Consider the following 17,975-nt stretch of genomic DNA (forward strand, 5'->3'; position numbering starts at 1 on the left):
TAATGAAGTCTATAAACCATCAAGTAGGTAATAAAAGTAAGTTCAGGGAAATGTATTTTTTAATAAGAACTTTTAATATTTAATTTTAACTTTTGGGGTTGTTTTTTAGCTGATAAAATTGAGAGTGTTCCTTTTTCTCACACGTTGGGTTAGTTGTCAAAGTGCTGGTTTCTTAATATTGTATCATTAGTGTTCTACAAATATCCTAATGAATCAAACTCTCTTATTGTAAGCTAATGTGAATCAGCAATTTTCAAAGGCAACACCCTGTGCTCTACACCCAGTATTATTTAGTTGCAGTGAATAACCATTTTGAACATTCATTTTGGCATTCTTTCCTCGAGGGCTCAAAGAAGACTAACTGTGCCAAAACATTGGCTGCATTGTTATTTATTTAGGGATTTCAAATTGCCAAAATGAATTTGCAAAATGCCTTTCTTTGTTTTCTGTTCTTTATCCCTTAAAAAATGCCATTGAAGCAAGGTGGGTTGCCCCATGGTGTTCTACCTTTTGAGAAAAACCTCTTGGAAGAGTTGATACCATAGAAATCTCTTTAGTTGAATAGATTTTAAGTTAAGCTTGCCTTTCTACGGTCAAAAGCACATTGTTGTAAGCGCTCTGTAAAAATGTTTTGTTAGTGTAGTAACTTTTAATTCTGGGGGGAAAAAATCTTAATGACCTTGGGTTTCCTTCAGAGGCTCTTTCACATAACTGCCTGTTTTACTTTTAATAACCTCTTCTTTTTTTATGGACATTGTGTCTTTTTAAAAAGTCTCTTTAAGGGTCTGAGATATTCTCATTTTAAAGTCTTTTGAAAGTATAGTTTGTAATCTCATTTTTAGCAGGAGTGTTATTTTGTTTTCTCTTTTGGTGCATCCTTCTCTACCTGGTGTTTTTTTTGGTTGTCTCTGCCTTGCCCCTTGTGGTTCCTTCTTTATAAGGAAGGTTTATATTGGAAGCTTTGGGTTCTTACTCTCCAGGAATATTGGGGAAAATCTCAATAACCAGTACCTGAACCAGCAGGTGAGTTGACTGAGGTCACTTTTGTTTGATAACCTCTGATCTTTTCCATGTGCATTGCTTCAGCCTTGGGCAGTAGTCACAGCTTTTATTGCCTTCTTTCACAGATGGGAGAGCCCTGCTTCAACTCCTGATTTCACAGAATGAGCCTAACTTTGTCCCCACTTTCCATGCTATAAGATGATTTTAGTTCCTATTATTAGAGTTAATTTCTTAGGTGTTTCAAATAGTAAGATTGTAAAATAGATAACTTGCTTGTTTCTGCTTGCTTCTTTTACTGCTACAAATATAGGAGGTTAAAGAACTGCTGTGGTTTGTTGGAATATGTTGAGTCCTTACTGGGTAACCTTAAATCCCTGTTTGCTTATTTTTAAGTGAAGATAATTTGGACAGTGGTTGTGAAGCCCAAATGTTACTATATTTGTGAAAGTGCTTTATAAACACAGAAACATAATCTAAATGTTAGACTTTATTATTGTTTAGTCATAAGGATTGTGTTATTATTCTATTTAAATCTTTTGATCTTCAGGTTGTTCCATTGACCTGTCATGTATGGCAACAGCCATTATATCAAAACAATAGTGGAACACAGATTTCTGATACTAATATGGTCTCTTTGGAAAAAACAGCTCAGTGGTGTTCTGGGGATGATCAGGTATGTCTTGCATAACTGGCAAACTATCTTTTGGTAAGCAGCATGAGAAATTCTGATTTAGCTATGAAGAATGGAAAGAGGTGAATTACTTTAATATTCCATTTTTCTAATAGATCTTTGGCAGCCTTAATTATGTAGAACAGCGTTTACTTTTTTTTTTTTTTGGTCTCAGGACTCCTTCACATTCTTCAAAAGTATTTTAAAGAGCTTTTGTTTATAAGGGTTATCTGTATCAATATTTAGCTTACAAAAAAATTAAAACATTTAAAAAATATTTACTTAGAAATAACAAACTCATTACATATTAACATACAAATATATTTTTAAATGAAAAATGGCTATTTTCCAAAACAAAAAAAATTAGTTGAAAGGGTGGCATTGTTTTACAGTTTTGCATAGCTCTTTAATGTCAGGCTTACTAGAAGACAGTTGGTGTATTAGGCAGGGTTCTCCAGAAAAATAGAACCAATAGGAAACATATACGTATGTAAATAGGTAAATACAAATATATATATATATATATATATGTAAAATAAGGAATTGGTTCATGTGATTATGGAGGCTGAGAATTCCCAAGATCTGTCCTGGGGATCCAGGAGAGCTGATAGTATAGTTCCAGTCTGAAACTGAAGGCCCGAGAACCAGGAGCTGACTGATGGTGTATGTTCTAGCCCAAGTCTAGAGGTCCGAGGACCAGGTGAGCTGATGGTGTAAGTTCCACTCCAGGTCCAAGTCCGAAGCAGAAGACTGATGTCCCAGCTTGAAGACCATCAGGCAGAGAGAGCGAATTATCTTTTGCTCAGCCTTTTGTTCTATTCAGGCCTTTAATGGGTTGGATGAGGCCTGCCCACCTTAAGAAGGGCAGTCTCCTTTACTAAGTCTGTGGATCAGATGTTAATCTCATCCAGACACACCCTCACAGACACACCCAGATGTTTAACCAAATACTTGGCACAGCCAAGTTGACACATAAAGTTAACCATCATAACTGAATTCCCAGATCTGCTTCTGCATTTAGTCCATTGGGATATATTGTTTTGGTTGAATTATGTGAAGAAAATCTGACCTTACATAGATATGTAGTTAGAAAAGGGAGGCCCACTTAACTTCCCTGAAAGGGTGTCAGTGACCCCCAGGGATCTTTGGACCATACTTTGGGAACCACTGATCTAGAGCATAGTAATAAACTTAGAAGAAATGGAAAAAATTGTGAGCAGATAGGAAAAAGCCTCATATATGTTTGTTGGAGAAAAAAATGCATCCTTACTCATAATGATTATTTAAGGTTGATTATCTAATAACTTGGGTATCAGATTTCTTCTAGTACCTTCAATTTCCCCTAAATTGCATTTATTATCCATTAAATGCAAGGTATGGAGGAAGGAGATTTACTGTTGCCAAGTGAAAAGGGTTAAGAGAAACCCTGACCAGAAAAAGCATGGTACTCTGTGATCATTAAATGGAAGGGGGATTGTTATGGGTTGAATTGTGTGCCCCAAAATGATGTGTTGAAGTCCCAATCTGCAGTACCTCAGAATGTGACCTTGTTTGGAAATATAGTGATGGAAGATAGAACTATTTAAATTAAGAAGAGATCATACTGGATTTAGGGTGGGCCCTTAATCCAATATGACTGGTGTCCTTGTAAGAGAGAGACACACAGGAAGAGGTCTGCTCTATGAAGACAGAGGCAGAGATGGAGTTATGCTGCCATAAGCCAAGAAATGCCCGGGGCTTCGAGAAAGAGGAAGAGGTAAGAAGGATCCTCCCCTAGAGGCTTTGGATGGAGCATGGCCCTGCCAACACCTTGATTTCAGACTTGTAGCCTCCAGAACTGTGAGAGAATAAATTTCTGTTGTTTTAAGCCCTCCACTTTGTGTAAGTTCATTATGGCAGCTTTAGGAAACGAATACAGAGGTATATTCCTAAGTAGTTTAATATTCTCTGAGGGCATGTTTATGGTAGAGCACAGTCCAAAAATGGATATCTTGCCTTTTTTTGGTCCTTGTTTTATAAAATATAAACCGTGGATAGATCCTGTAGCTCTTCATTTCTGCCTTTATGCCTGTGTTCCTCAGAAGAACTGGAGGATTATACCACTTCCTAATTCTCTCCCCTCTTTTCTCCTTCTGGTTATTCTGCTCTTTCATCCTTGTCGCTGTCATCCAAATTAACTTTTTTTTATTCATTGAAAACTATAGCCCTTGCTACACTGTCGTCTTTTAGTTTCTTTCACTTCAGCTTACATTACCCATCCAAGGTCTGAAACTCTTGGATCTTTGATCTAATGTGCAGAGATTTTTTTCCTTCACTCCTCCCAACCTTCTCCTATCCCTGCTTACCCCATGGTCATAGTCTAGACCTTATCAGCTCCAGCAACTTGAGTACAAATGTCTCATCCTTTCTTCCCTCCAGCTACTGCCCCATTTAATGTTTCTGCTCCCTGTTAAGTGAAATTTTCAAGAGTTTTTGGTCTCTATTTTCTGATACCTTATCCTCATGTTTTAAAAAGTCAGGTTTATTGAGGTATAATTTAAATACAGCAAAATTAACTCTTTCAGGTGTGCAGTTTGATGAGCTTTGACAAATACATACAGTTATATAACTACTACACATTTGACTGCCATCACTCCCAAAAAGTTTCCTTGTACCCCTTTGTAGTCAGTCATCTCCCCCATGCTTAGTCCCTGGCAACCGCTAATCTCATTTCTGTCTATAGTTTTGCCTTTCAGAATTGTAGTGTGTAGATTTTTAAAAAAATAATTAATTTATTTTTGGCTGCATTGGGTCTTTGTTGCTGCACGCGGGCTTTCTCTAGTTGTGGCAAGTGGGGGCTACTCTTCTATGCAGTGCGCAGGCTTCTCTTTGCAGTGGCTTCTCTTGTTGCGGAGCCTGGGCTCTAGGCGTGCGGTCTTCAGTAGTTGTGGCACGCGGGCTCAGTAGTTGTGGCTCACGGGCTCCAGAGCACAGGCTTGGTAGTTGTGGCGCATGGACTTTGTTGCTCTGTGACATGTGGAATCTTCCCAGACCAGGGCTCAAACCCGTGCCCACTGCAGTGGCAGGCGGATTCTTAACCACTGCACCACCAGGGAAGTCCCATGTGTAGATTTTTGAATCTGACTTCTTTCACTTGGCACATGCTTTTGAGGTTCATCCATGTTGTTGCATAAATCAGTAGCTCTTTAAAATTTATTTCTGAGTAGTATTCCACTTATGTACAGGTTTTCAGGTAGACAGCTGGTTTCATTTCTCTTGGGTAAATACCTAGGAATGGGATTGCTGGCTGATATGGTAACTGTACGTTTAACATTATAAGAAAGTGCCAAACTGTTTTCCGAAGTGCCTGTACCATTTTGCATTCCCCACGATGTATAGGAGTTCTAGTTGCTTTGCATCCTTGCCAGCTCTTGGTATTGTTAGGTTTTTTTGTTTTTGTTTTAAAATTTTTAGTCATTCTAGGTATGTTGTGGTGTCTCATTGTGTGTTTTTTTAAAAATTTTATTTATTTGTTTATGGCTGTGTATGGCTCTTTGTTTCTGTGCAAGGGCTTTCTCTAGTTGTGGCAAGTGGGGGCCACTCCTCACCGCGGTGCGCAGGCCTCTCACTATTGCGGCCTCTCCCGTTGTGGAGCACAGGCTCCAGACGCACAGGCTCAGTAATTGTGGCTCACGGGGCTAGCCGCTCCGCGGCATACGGGATCCTCCCAGACCAGGGCTCGAACCCGTGTCCCCTGCATCGGCAGGCAGACTCTCAACCACTGTGCCACCAGGGAAGCCCTCATTGTGGTTTTAATATGCATTTTCCTAATGATAATGTGCATCTTTTTGTGTGCTTATTTGCCATCCATGTTTCCTCTTAATGAAGGGGTTGGTTTAAATCTCTTCCCCATTTTTTATGGGTGATTTGTTCCATTTGTTGAGTTTTGAGAGTTCTTTATATATTCTAGATGTAAGTCCTTTATATGTTTTGCAAATATTTTCTCCCAGTCTGTGGTTTTCCTTTCAATTGTTCTATTTGTTTTTTGAAGAGTAGAAGTTTTAATTTTGATGAAGTTGAAGTTGGTTTATTGATTTTTTTTTTTTTTTTTATGGTTTTTACTTCTTATGTCTAACCTGGTAAATTTTGACCTAATCCTAGATCACAAAAATTTTCTCCTATATTTTTTTCTAGAACAGGGTTTCTCAGCCTTGGTGCTTTTGATATTTGGGCTAGATAATTCTTTATTTTACAGGACTGTCCTGTGTATTGTAAGATGTTTAGCAGCATCCTTGGCCTCTTCCCACTAGATATCAGTAATACTGCCCCATGTTTGTAAATGTCAAAATGTCTCCAAACATTGCCAAATGTATCATGGTTGAGGGGAGAGGAGGGTGTCAAAATCTTGCCCAGTTGAGAATGAGTTTTTGAAGTTTTATAGTTTTAAGTTTCACATTTATATCTAAATCTGTTTTGAGTTGGTTTTTGATTATGGTGTGAAGTAGGGGTCCAGCTTCATTTTCTTACATACGCATATCTAATTGTTATTCCAACACCATTTGCTGAAAATACTCCCTTTTCCCTTGGCATCTTTGTGTGGGTCTATTTCTGGACTCTCTATTCCATTGATTTATATCTCTATCATCATGCTAATACTGTGCTCTTAATTACTGTACTGTCTTGAAATCAGATAGTGTGAGTTCTCCCACTTTGTTTTTCTTTTTAAAAATGGTTTTGTTTATGCTAGATTCTTTGAATTTCCATATAAATTTTAGAATCAGTTTGTCAATTTCTATTTAAAAAGTCTGCTGGAATTTTGATTAAAATTGCCTTGAGTCTGTAAATCAATTTGAAGGGAATTGACATCTTAACAATATTGAGTTCTCTAATCCATAGACACAACAGTTCTTATAGTTTTATTTAGATTTAATTAGATTGCTAATTTCTTCATCAGTGTTTTGTTGCCTTCAGTGTACCAAACTTAACACATGTTTGTATTAGACTTACTGAAATGTTAAAAAAATTTCAATTCCTACTGTTCATCACAATTATATAGGAATATAATTGACTTTCAATATTGACCTTGTATCCTATGACCTTGCTAATCTCATTTACTAGTTCTAGTATAGTTCTTTTGTAGATTCTTTAGGACTTTTTAATGTATAGACAATCATATCCATTGTATTTTTTTTTTCCTTTTTCCTTTTTGATATATATGCCTTATCTACTGGCTGGGATCTACTTATTCTTCTACTTGATCTTCGTGTGTTCTGTCCTCACTTCTGTGAAAGCAAGTGTCACCAACAAATTTGTGTAGCTGAATACAGTAAGCACTTTTCTGTCCTCATCTTAGATGCAATAAATAGCATTTCATGTTCTTAACCAATGCTTAACTTCTTAAAATTATTTCCTTTCTCGGCTTCTCCTGGTTTTCTTTCTACTCCTCTGGCTATTCTTTCTCATCCCCTGTTAAACCTTAAAATCAGAGGTTGCAAGCTGTGGGCCTGCATATGGCTCAAATGTGGTTTGCAGAAAAAAAATTGGGGGGGCACAGTGTTTTAAAAATTTTTAAACAGAATAAAGTGTGCATGCAGTGCATAGTTGGCCACAGGTCCCATTACTCTCTAATATCAGGCAGGTTTACTCATTTCTTTTACCTCCCTGTACCTCATTTCTTTTACCTCCCTGTAAAAACACATGTGAGTTTTTAACTTCTGTTTGAAATGTTGGAATGTTTTGGTTCTTGTCTAGATCTAGGGCTTTAAATATGCCTGTGTACTTAAAAATCCCAAGTTTGTATCTCCAACCTTTACTTCTCCCTCAAAATTTGTTTGTATTTATTCTGTTGTTTATTTGTCATCCCTCTTCACATCTGTCAAAAAATATTTAGAGATTTGAGGCCCTTTTTATATTGGTTAAAAAGGTATAACACTCAGAATCATAGCAGCAAAATAAGCAGAAAGAAAAGAATGGTCAACAAATTTTTTTAAATTTTATTTTATGAGGGGAAATTATAAGAGCATGTTTACATGGAGAGAGGAATGATTCAGTAGAAAGGGAAAATGCATGAAGGAAAATGGGAGAATCACATATAGGAAAGAAATCATTGAAAAAAAAATGGAATGAGATGGGAAGGTCTTTGATAGGTAGTAAGACTTTTTTTAAATCACAAGATGAAAAGCTGGGTTAGGTAATGGGGTTGTAGATCTTGTGCTAGGAAGATAAGGAAGGTCCACCTCCTGTTCTTCACTTACTAAAGTAGGAAATGAGGTCATCAGTTGAAAAATGAGGAAGGAGGGTTCAGTAGTTCTGAGGAGAGAAAGTATAAAGTAATCATTTTAGCCAATCAACTTACCCGGAAAATAGAGTAGAATTTCCAGGCAAGGCTGAGTGCCCTTGAGGTTTAATGTCATCAGTCTAAAGGAAAACCAGTGTAGGTGTGTGCTTTCTTCAGCAGTGTGCTACTGCTTGGATTAAGACAAGCAGAAGGTTCAACCAGAACTGAGCTTTTGCCAGGCAAATAGGATAGTCGGGGAAAAGGGTAAGAAAGAAGAGATGTTTGCAAGGTAGTGATTATAAGGATGATTATGAACTCTCAGAGTGGTAAAGAGGGAAATACAAGTAAGAAAGGAATTATGAAAAGTGTAAATGTGACAGGTTAGTTGTCTTCAGAAGGTTACAAAATTATTGCAGTTGAGGAGCTAGAGTTAAGTAAGTGATCTGTGGAGGTCAAAGGATGGGCAGGAGAACACATGGATATGTCTCTCATCAGTAGTGAGGAATAAACTATGGGATGAGGCTCAAACCCCGGTCAAAGGGGCTAAGAGATGAGTTGGGGACCCGAGATTTTGCTATAATGAGAGTCACAAGATGACTGGAATTCCCTTGCTTTAAAACCTGTTCATTTGGCCCACTATCCCCTATTGAATAGAGTGCTCTCAAAAGAAAAAAATTAAAATAATCATTCTCGTATTCCTTTTATTTTCAAGTATTAAACATGTAAAAAGCATGTTTCCAGTAGTAATGTTCGATGTTAAGGATTTGACTGATTTATCTGACATAGATGGGATTGGTATATTTTGGAATGTGAAAGGTCTATAATCCCATAAGCCATAGATGAGTAGTGTTAATATTTTAGAATATTCACTCCAATATTTTTCTCTATATCTATTTATATAACTGATATTAGGTAGTGGATAGTTGTGTATCTTTTTTTTTTTTTTTTAACTTAACTGTAAGAGCATTTGGTTGGTGAATTTTAAAACTGGAAATAATCCTTTAAAGAAAAAAGTCTTGTTGAAATTGTGAAATCTTTCTAAATTGTAGTACAACATATTTTTATGGGTGGGTCATTTGGGAATGAAAACAATATATATTCTCTTAAAAAAATTTGAGTTGATTAAGGAAGGAGAGTAATAGACTACAAAATAATGAAAATCAGTACATTATATATCTAAGCATGTTGATTGCCGTCAATATAATGTCTCATCTTTTTATTTAAACAAATAAATGTAAATCAAGTGAATTCATTATTTAACAAAAATTTTTACGTAAATAATGAAAAACTGCAAGTAGAAGAAACATGGCAAAGAGAAAAACAAATAATTAAGTTAGAAAATAGAATTGTTAAATTCAAGACAAAATATATACATTCCTAGCAAATCCAGTCAAGAAAAAGAAAAACACCTTAATAAAATAGACTTAATACAAACCTATCAAAGCTTATAGAGTTGGATTAGAACTAGGAAGAAATCAAGAATGTTATAATAGTACCAGCTATCAAAAAGGTTTCTGGATCTAATGGATTCACTGATGAAATCTTTTATATTTTTAAGGAAAATCAAATTTCCTTGTATTAAAAAAATATAGAAGAAGGTTAGAAAACAAAAGAAGCATTCTAAAATACTGATTAATCTAATGAGTGAAAATGTAAAAGACTGTGCTAGCAAATATGATTAAGGTCTAATCTACTACTACCAAGTAAGAAATGTGAAGTTGTTGCAATATGAAGAAGTTTATTGCTGTATTTTAACAGATGTAATTGGGGAAAAAAAGATGCTATAATGCAGTTTGATCAAATTTAGTGCTCATTCCTAATAAAATTAATTTAAAATGAAAATAAAAGAATAATAGCATGATAGGACGAATATTCTTTTTTTTTTTTTGTGGTACGCGGGCCCCTTTTCCTGTTGCGGCCTCTCCCGTTGCACACGCTCCATTTGCACAGGCTCAGCGGCCATGGCTCACGGGCCCAGCCGCTCCGCGTCATGTGGCATCCTCCCAGACGGGGGCACGAACCCGTGTTCCCTGTATCGGCAGGCAGACTCTCAACCGCTGCGCCACCAGGGAAGCCCAGGACGAATATTCTTAATTATTAACTAATACCAAATTTAAAAAGAAAATGTGTTTAAAAACTGCTTACCGTTAGTATTTAATTCAACTTTATTTCAACATTGCTACCTAGTGTGGTCTGTGGATTGGTGCCAGGCCATGAATTGCTTGTTACTGTCAAGAGATAAGTACAAGAATTAAGAAGTGTTTAGAAACTTTTATAGCAATTTGATGTTTTTTAGAACTAGAAATCAGATACTTAGACTTGTGTTTTGTATTTTGGGCTTATATATCTTTTCAATTTCATTTTCCTAGTTATTTTTACTAGTTTTTAAAATTAGTTTATTATTTTTTTTTACTTGTTACCTGTTAATTTTTATTAGTATTTTAATAAAATGTCAGTCTGTAATGAATAGGAAGTAGGAAAAACTGATCCTTCCTATAGATACTTTGAGAAACATTTTTCTGAATCATGCCACTAATATAAGAGTAAATATTTGAAAGAGACAAGTGAACCACTCACTACGCATGAACCATATGATGTTTTGCACTGAGAAGTCCGCTAGAAACTAGTATAGCAAGTAAGAATTCAATAAAGTGGTCACATGTAGAGAATATCGTAGCTTTAGGTTTGGAATCTTTTTTTCAGTTTTATTATTATCACATTGTAAGATTTCATCATGAAGAACCAAATTTATTGTTTTAATGATGAGAAGTAACTATTAAAGAACAGCAGAAATGCCAGTGATTCAACATGTTGAAAGATGGGTAATAATGGGAAAAGATCAAAAATGTTATCAATATTGTGAAAAACACAGAACAGCTTTACTTTTTACAAGTTTTGATGAGAATGTTGTGAAATAGGAAGCTGTATCCTACGTGAAGGGACGTTTTAATCTAAATGTTAATATGTATGGTAACTCAGTTAATGATTTAGCATATTTTCCTTCAAAATTATTGTTTTAGAGAACAGAATCTTGGCATTATCTTCCTCAAGAAATGGACTCTTCCCACACCTTGGATACAACCCAGACCAGGTTTAATGTGAGAGAGAAAGGGACTGAAGTGACAGACTTCCCCTCTCTGGAGGAAGGTATATTGACCCAATCAGAAAATCAAGTAAAGGAGTCGAACAGAGATCTCTTATGTTCTCCATTGCTAGGTAATGCCTCTTTATTTTTAACTAGTAGTAATACCTCACATTTGTAAAATACTTATGGGGGAGTGCAAATCTTGCGTCTAAATCCTTTCTTGAGCTGAGGAGCTCTGTAGAACTGTACTCAAAGGTAGTAGCCTATTTCTCGTTTTCCACACTGGCCAGCTGGCCTAGTTATACTTAAATGTGCAGTTGCTCCTCATTTTATCTCCCCTTGTTGCTCTCAGAAGGGAAAAAGGTGGTAACTTCCTCTAGTGGGTATGCCTCCTTAGTCCTGAATTTGTAAACATATATGTAAACCATATATTTATCCTTTGACTACTTCTCTCAGCAGTGGAGGCTCCATGATGTATAACAAACAAACAAAAAACAAATGTTCATGCTTAAGCTCATTAGATTCTTAAAATTAGTTAAGACATATATTATTATCCTAAGTTTTCAGACCCAGACATTGAGATAAAGAGGTTAAATGACTTGTCTGAGGTAGAGCTTCCTGCTTTCCTCTGTTTAATGTGGAACTGATTTATTAGCTCTCTACAAAAGATGAACTTTAAGTACTTTTCAAATCATCAAGGTAGGAGGTAGAATTGTATTATCACTACTTTGGATTGTTGCACATATATAAGAATGCTTAGCCAATATGGTAATTTCAGTTTTTTCATTCCTAAATCATAATTCAGACAAATATTCTTTGGTTTTTCCTTCCGTTTTCTTCAGATTTTTATTTTCAAAAATTGAAGAAAATGCCACAACCACATATTTTACAATTAACTTTTGTCAAGGGAGTGGGATTCAACCATGGAGTTGTCGTATCAGAGTTTTGTAGAGGAGCAAGAATTAGGAATTAATTCAACAAGTTCCTTTCAAATACAAGCAAATACTATCCAAGTAAAAATACTAGTGCCAGTATATTCAGTGATGTAGATCATCAAAGTCAATTTTAGTTTTATATTTTAAGAAAGATGTTAACATTAGAGTTCCCTTGTGGGAGGAGATTACTATGATAGTAGATGAAAGGGAAGACTTTGCTATGATCAGGTATTTGAAGGGCTGTCATGCTAAAGAGGAAGCAATGTATTTTTCATTTATTCATTTATTTAACAAATATCTAAGTGCCTATTGTGTGTTGGATGCTAGGGATATATAGATGAAAGCTACTTCTTCTTTTGCGAAGACAATACAGTAAAAGGAAAATAATAGTACCATGGGATGAGTTGGATAGTGGTTTAGAGCAGGAGTCTGCAAACTACTATCCATAGTCTAAGGCCTGATTTTGTGAGCTAGAAAAGGTTTTAGCATTTTTAAAGGATTGTAAAAAGAAAAGAAGTATATAGGATAGAGCTACCATGTGTGATCAACAAAGCGTAAAATATTTACTAGCTGACCTTTTATAGAAAATGTTTGCTAATTCCTATTCTAGAGGTTAAAATGAGACTACGTAGCTTATAGGGAGGCTGTTTTCAACTTGATACAAGAAAGAACTTTCTAATAGAGCCATTTAATACTGGAAAGGCTGTATAACAAAAAAAAGTGAGCATTATGTCATAGCAAAATGTCAAGCGAAGTTCTCTAATAGGATAGTTTCAGCATTGGGTTGGAGATTGTGCTACATGGCTTCTAATGTATTTTCTAATGTAAAGTTTTATAACTCCAGCTTCTCATTTACTATAGATAAAGTAGAACATTTTAATTATTAGATCCCAGGATCTGATGGCCAGAGGAAATTTCATCATTGCTTTTTTTGTTATGCTTGAATCCAGTCATTGTAGGGTGTACCTCACCAATGGCAAATGTCATGATGATGACTGGTGCCAGAACAGTTAGGTATCTCAAAAAAGAGTGATCCAGGCCATCAGTAATTGCCAAAATGTGAGGAAATGTGGGGTCTTTGTTAAAAAATCTTCATGATTCTTAGAGGGGTAAAGATTTCTGTTATGAAGGTTTAAGACTGAGTCTGTAGCCAAAGAGGAACCATACCGATTAGTCCTTGGTGGTAAAGGTTATCATTATCTTTCAGTTTCTTATTTTTAATTAATCCATTCAGTAAATAAATAATTGTATTTTGAGTGCCTACTAAATGTAGCTGGTACTTTGCTAGGCACTGAGGGTACAGCTGTGAATAATGCAGACATGGAGTTGATAATCTAGGTGGGAAGCAGACAGACCAAAGATTAAAACAAGAGTGTGACAGTTATGATAGGGAAGGTATGCAGTATTATTAGAGGCATTCTGAAATCAAGAAAGTATACTGTAGCAACAGTATTGCCTTTATATTGAAAGAACAATTCAGTTTTAGCAAAACATCACCAATCTATTTAAATTAATATGAAATAGAATGCTGTTGGTTTTATAGTTTTGTTTCTATTAATATTTTTTTGTTTTATAGTTGTAGAAATACTATAAGGAATAAGGAGTTTATACCTAGTTGTACATATTTAAGGACATTATAATAAACCTTATTTAAGGTGGCATTCAGGAATTCAGAAGAACTTTTTTTCCTTTATATTAGCAATTCTCAAACTTCTTGTTCACAGAATTTCCTTGACACACTTTAAAGTTACTGAGAACTTTTGTTGATGTGGATTATTGATATTTTCCCATATTAGAAATTATTAAAACTGAGAAATTTAAAAAATATTTATCAACTCATTAAAAAGTAACAACTCCATTGCATGTTAACATAAATTATCTAGTTTTTTAGAAAAATAACTATTTTCCAAACCAAAAATGTTTAGAAGACTAGCGTTGTTTTACTTAAAAAAGAAAAAACTGTAATGTCTGACTTAATAGAAGACAGGTGGCTTCTGCTTTCAGGATGTTGCTTTATCATAGGTAATGTAGCTTCTGGAAAATTCCAGTGTATCCTTATGAGAGAGTGAGAGTGAATAAGGCACATGATATGTTAATATTACTTTGAATATAATTTTGACCCCAGGCATCTTCTGAGAGTGTCTTAGGGATGCCTGGGAGTCTGTGGGCCACACTTTGATGTAAGATAGGAAGAAACACTCATAATGGTTAGGAGCACTTGCTAAAAAGTAGAGTGTTTAGATTCAGATTGCACTCTGGTACTTAATCTATTTGAATGTGGACAAATTACTTAGTATTCTTTAAGATTTATGATCATGTTTCCTCATCTATAAGATGGGTATAAAAATACCTATACTTCAAGGTTGTTATGAGGATTAAATAAAATATTGTATGTTAAGTGCCTGGATCTTGTCAGGCTATTAATAAATGGTATTTGCTGCTGCTGCTGTTATATTATCATACTAATGCTTGTAGAAACTTCCAGATGGCAGCATATTTAGGTTCTTTAAAATACTATATAAGCTAAACAATTAATTTTCAGCATTCCCAACATCTTTATATTTGAAACTTTGCAGTCATACAAGACAATTTCGCTTCTCCTGATTTGCCTTTGCTGACATGTTTGACAAAAGATCAAGAGTTTGGGCCTGATTCCTTGTTTCACCAAAGTGAACTAGGTTTTGCTCCTCTGAGGTAGGATGATTTATTTTTCTGTTTGCATGTAACCTTTCTACTCTTTCTTTTCTTCTAAGTTGTTACTAATATTAATGACTTCAGGTGAGACTTTGGGTTGGGAGCTAGATATTCTCAGTACACACTCTGAAGATAACAAGGCCCTAAATTAAGGCATGATACATGTTAATTTGGCATAGTAATATGTGTAAAAATGAGCCAGGGGACTTCAGTTTCTTTAAAAATAATTTCTAATGTATTCTAGTATATTAGGCATATTTTAATTTAGAAGGCACACTAATTTTCTTCCTTCTAAATCTTCCCTTTTGCTGCTCATCAGCCCACACCCATTCTGTAAAAAGCATTCATTTCATGGTCACTAGCTTGTTTGGCACTGTCATTTTTGTCAGCCAATATTGAATGAATCTAGCTATCTCTCCTTCATAGGAGGTGCGAATATGAACTAACACGATTTTTCTAATAAACACATCGAAATTAACAGTTACTCCAAATTAATGCCCTTTAGTCATAATGAGAGACAAGTCTGGAATTCTCCAAAGCATATTTGGAATTATCCAAGAATATGTTTTCTTCTTTTAGAAATAAAAAAGAAGCCTTAAATTAAAAAGTATAAATGTTTACAGAGTAAAAACCTCTGCCCTGTGCTATGTATTACTTTAAAATTACTTTTGTGAAAAGTGTTCTATACACAATAGTCAACCAATGATTAGGTTACTGTTTTGTTTGGGGAGTAACTCACTTAATTGGTTTTCAAGAGCATAATAAATGAGTAGTAGAAGAATTAATGCAGGTTAAATGAATATTAAATTATGGTAGGTGATAAACTACACATTTTAAATAGTAAAGTTTGATATTTTCATTTAAAGAATCACTTTTTGGGGCAATATTGTTTTGAGGGAAGCCTGAGAAAATATCAGGGTCATAGGATGGTAGTTTACCTTCTGTTTTAAAAGAATTTGCTTTGTTCAATCATTAGCCACCCTAAAGGAATTTGAAATTAGGACTTTGTTTTTCAATATACTTTCAAATAACCTCGATTTCAGTGACATATCAGTTTTGTATTTTTTCATGTTAGTATTTTAAAAAATAAATGTTTTTAATGTGTTATTTATTTATTTTTAACTGTATATTTTCAGGGGAATTCCTGGTAAGTCTGAAGACACTGAATGGTTTTCTCGACCGTCGGAAGTTAGTGAAGCTTTATTCCAGGCAGCCTCAGAAGTAGCTTCAAACTTAGTTAACAGTTGCTTTAGAGTATCTCAGCACCCACTTATAGGTAGTACAGCTATTGACTCTCAGCGCTCTTTATTAACTATTGAACAAGGGACTAAAGAAGAGATTGTTTCACCTGATACACTTGAGGATCTGAAAACCCCCAAAGACTCTGATAGTTATGATGCTCTTTATTCATATATGTCATGGAAGACACAAGAAGTTATACAGGAGCCAGAAACCAATTTAGCTGATAAAGATCAAGTTTCTTTTTCAACTGCATCTGATACAAGTGATGAATACATAACTCCTAAAGGAAGTGACAGTTTTGATGCTTCTTGTTCATATGTGCAATATGGGAAACAGGAAGCTTTACAACAGTTAGAAAAATATTTAACCAGTAAGGACCGTGATTCTTATTCAGATTCATCTGACACAATTGATAAAAATAAAATTCATAAGGAAAGTGACAATTTTAGTGCCCCTTTTTCAGATATGCCATGGAGCAAACAGGGAGCTTCACACCATCCAGAAATATGTCTAATCAGTAAGGACTGTGTTTCTTTTCCACATGAAGTTGCTCCTCGCTTTTATAGTAAAATGCCACATTGTTTTTTGCATTGTTTGTTGGAAAGAGGAGGAAGAGAGGTTCCCTTGACAGCTGATAGTCATTATTTTGAGAGTGTTTATTTAAGGGCTCCTGCTGAGAATGAGATGAAACAAAAGATGGATTCTTTGGAGGGTTATAAAGGAATTGAAGAAGATCTGGGGAAAGAATTATCTCAATGTTTTGAACTAAAGGAGAATAGAAATACTTTAGTATTATCAGAGGTGCATCCCAGATCTTCAGAAATACAATATATTGAGAATGTTGTAGTTACTGATAATTCTGTAGAAGTGTCAGAAGCACATATACTCTCCACAGGGCATGATACCTCTAAGATGGAGGTTTTTGGTGGTCCTCTTCAGACTATTAAATCCAACTCAGATGAGACATCAGAACAGCTGTGTTTTCAAGAAGAAGGAAACCAAAAGCCACCTTCTGCTTTTGGTGGGAAAAATGTTGATGCTACTGAAAATGTAGCCTTTCAGGCAGTTATTGCCTCTATTGAACCTTCTGAGAAAGAGAGTACAGTAAATGAAATCCAAACTGACATCAATAAATCTTTAACAAATGACAGCCAAGAAAATGAACCAAAAAATCCAGATCTTTCCCTATTAAATTATGCTGAAAACTTTTTCTTTGATAAACTTAATCACCCACACTATCAATCTACTCCTGGGGTGTTTGAATCAGCAGCTTCAAAACCATTGTTGTATAAAAAAGATGATGGTGATAGCTCCCTGTACTGGCATCCTAATATAAAATCACTCCCCAGTGCTCCTCAGGAAATATTCATTAAGCCACTTTCTCTTAGTCCAGAGCTTAAGTCGTCATCTTCTTTAAGTGAAAAATCTCTCAGACAGGCTGTTGGTCTTGGCAAGACACAGTCAGCTTTATTTCAGTATGATACAGACAATGAACCATTTCTTCCCATTGGGAAGATAAAGTCTGTTTCTGCTCTTGACCTTGCAGAGAAGTTAGGATCTTCAAACATTATTTATCCAATGAAAGTATGGACTTCAGATTCTTTGGTTTTACAAGATTTAAAGCAGCACACCTTTGAAGAAGTTGCAGATTCCTCAAACTGTATTTTGGGTAAGAATGGAAACTCTAGTAACGTCATTGAAGGTCCATCTGCAGCTGTAGGAAGCAGCTTTTCAGCAAACTTGGTGGCATGTAATGCAAAGTCACAAGGTGCTTTGCCAGTGATCAGTGATGCATCATTAATTGCAGTTGGCCAAGAGACATTGCTGAAAGCTGATATAGACCAAGGTGAAATTCCTTGGCCTGTGGGAGCCAAGTCCAGTTTTACTGTCTATACAATTATGCAAAACGACTCCTATTTTGTAGAGGGCCTGCAGGGGAAGGCTGAATCTGACATCTATACTCTGGATGATGATACTGAATGCTGTAGCCTAGATGAAAATGATGTTGTATGCAGGAAAAGAGTTGTTGAACTACAAAGAGAGGTGAGACAATAAAATGATTGTTGGGGAGAGACATGGTCTTTTCCAGTA

The 17,975-nt window shown here is 35.4% G+C and overlaps 1 protein-coding gene across 3 annotated transcripts in view; it reads left to right on the forward strand.

Moving 5' to 3' along the window:
* The window catches only part of ALMS1 (ALMS1 centrosome and basal body associated protein), a 146,247-nt gene that overhangs the window by 23,668 nt on the left and 104,604 nt on the right, over positions 1–17,975 (forward strand). For all 3 annotated transcript variants that reach the window (XM_082852397.1, XM_082852399.1, XM_082852398.1), the window contains exons 2-4: positions 10,949–11,144; positions 14,525–14,642; positions 15,779–17,927. In XM_082852397.1, the coding sequence (XP_082708523.1) occupies positions 10,949–11,144; positions 14,525–14,642; positions 15,779–17,927 (2,463 nt within the window). The remainder of the gene's footprint in view (positions 1–10,948; positions 11,145–14,524; positions 14,643–15,778; positions 17,928–17,975) is intronic.

Source organism: Leucopleurus acutus, assembly GCF_964270905.1.
Source record: "Leucopleurus acutus genome assembly, chromosome: 12".
NCBI classification, from domain to species: Eukaryota; Metazoa; Chordata; class Mammalia; order Artiodactyla; family Delphinidae; genus Leucopleurus; species Leucopleurus acutus.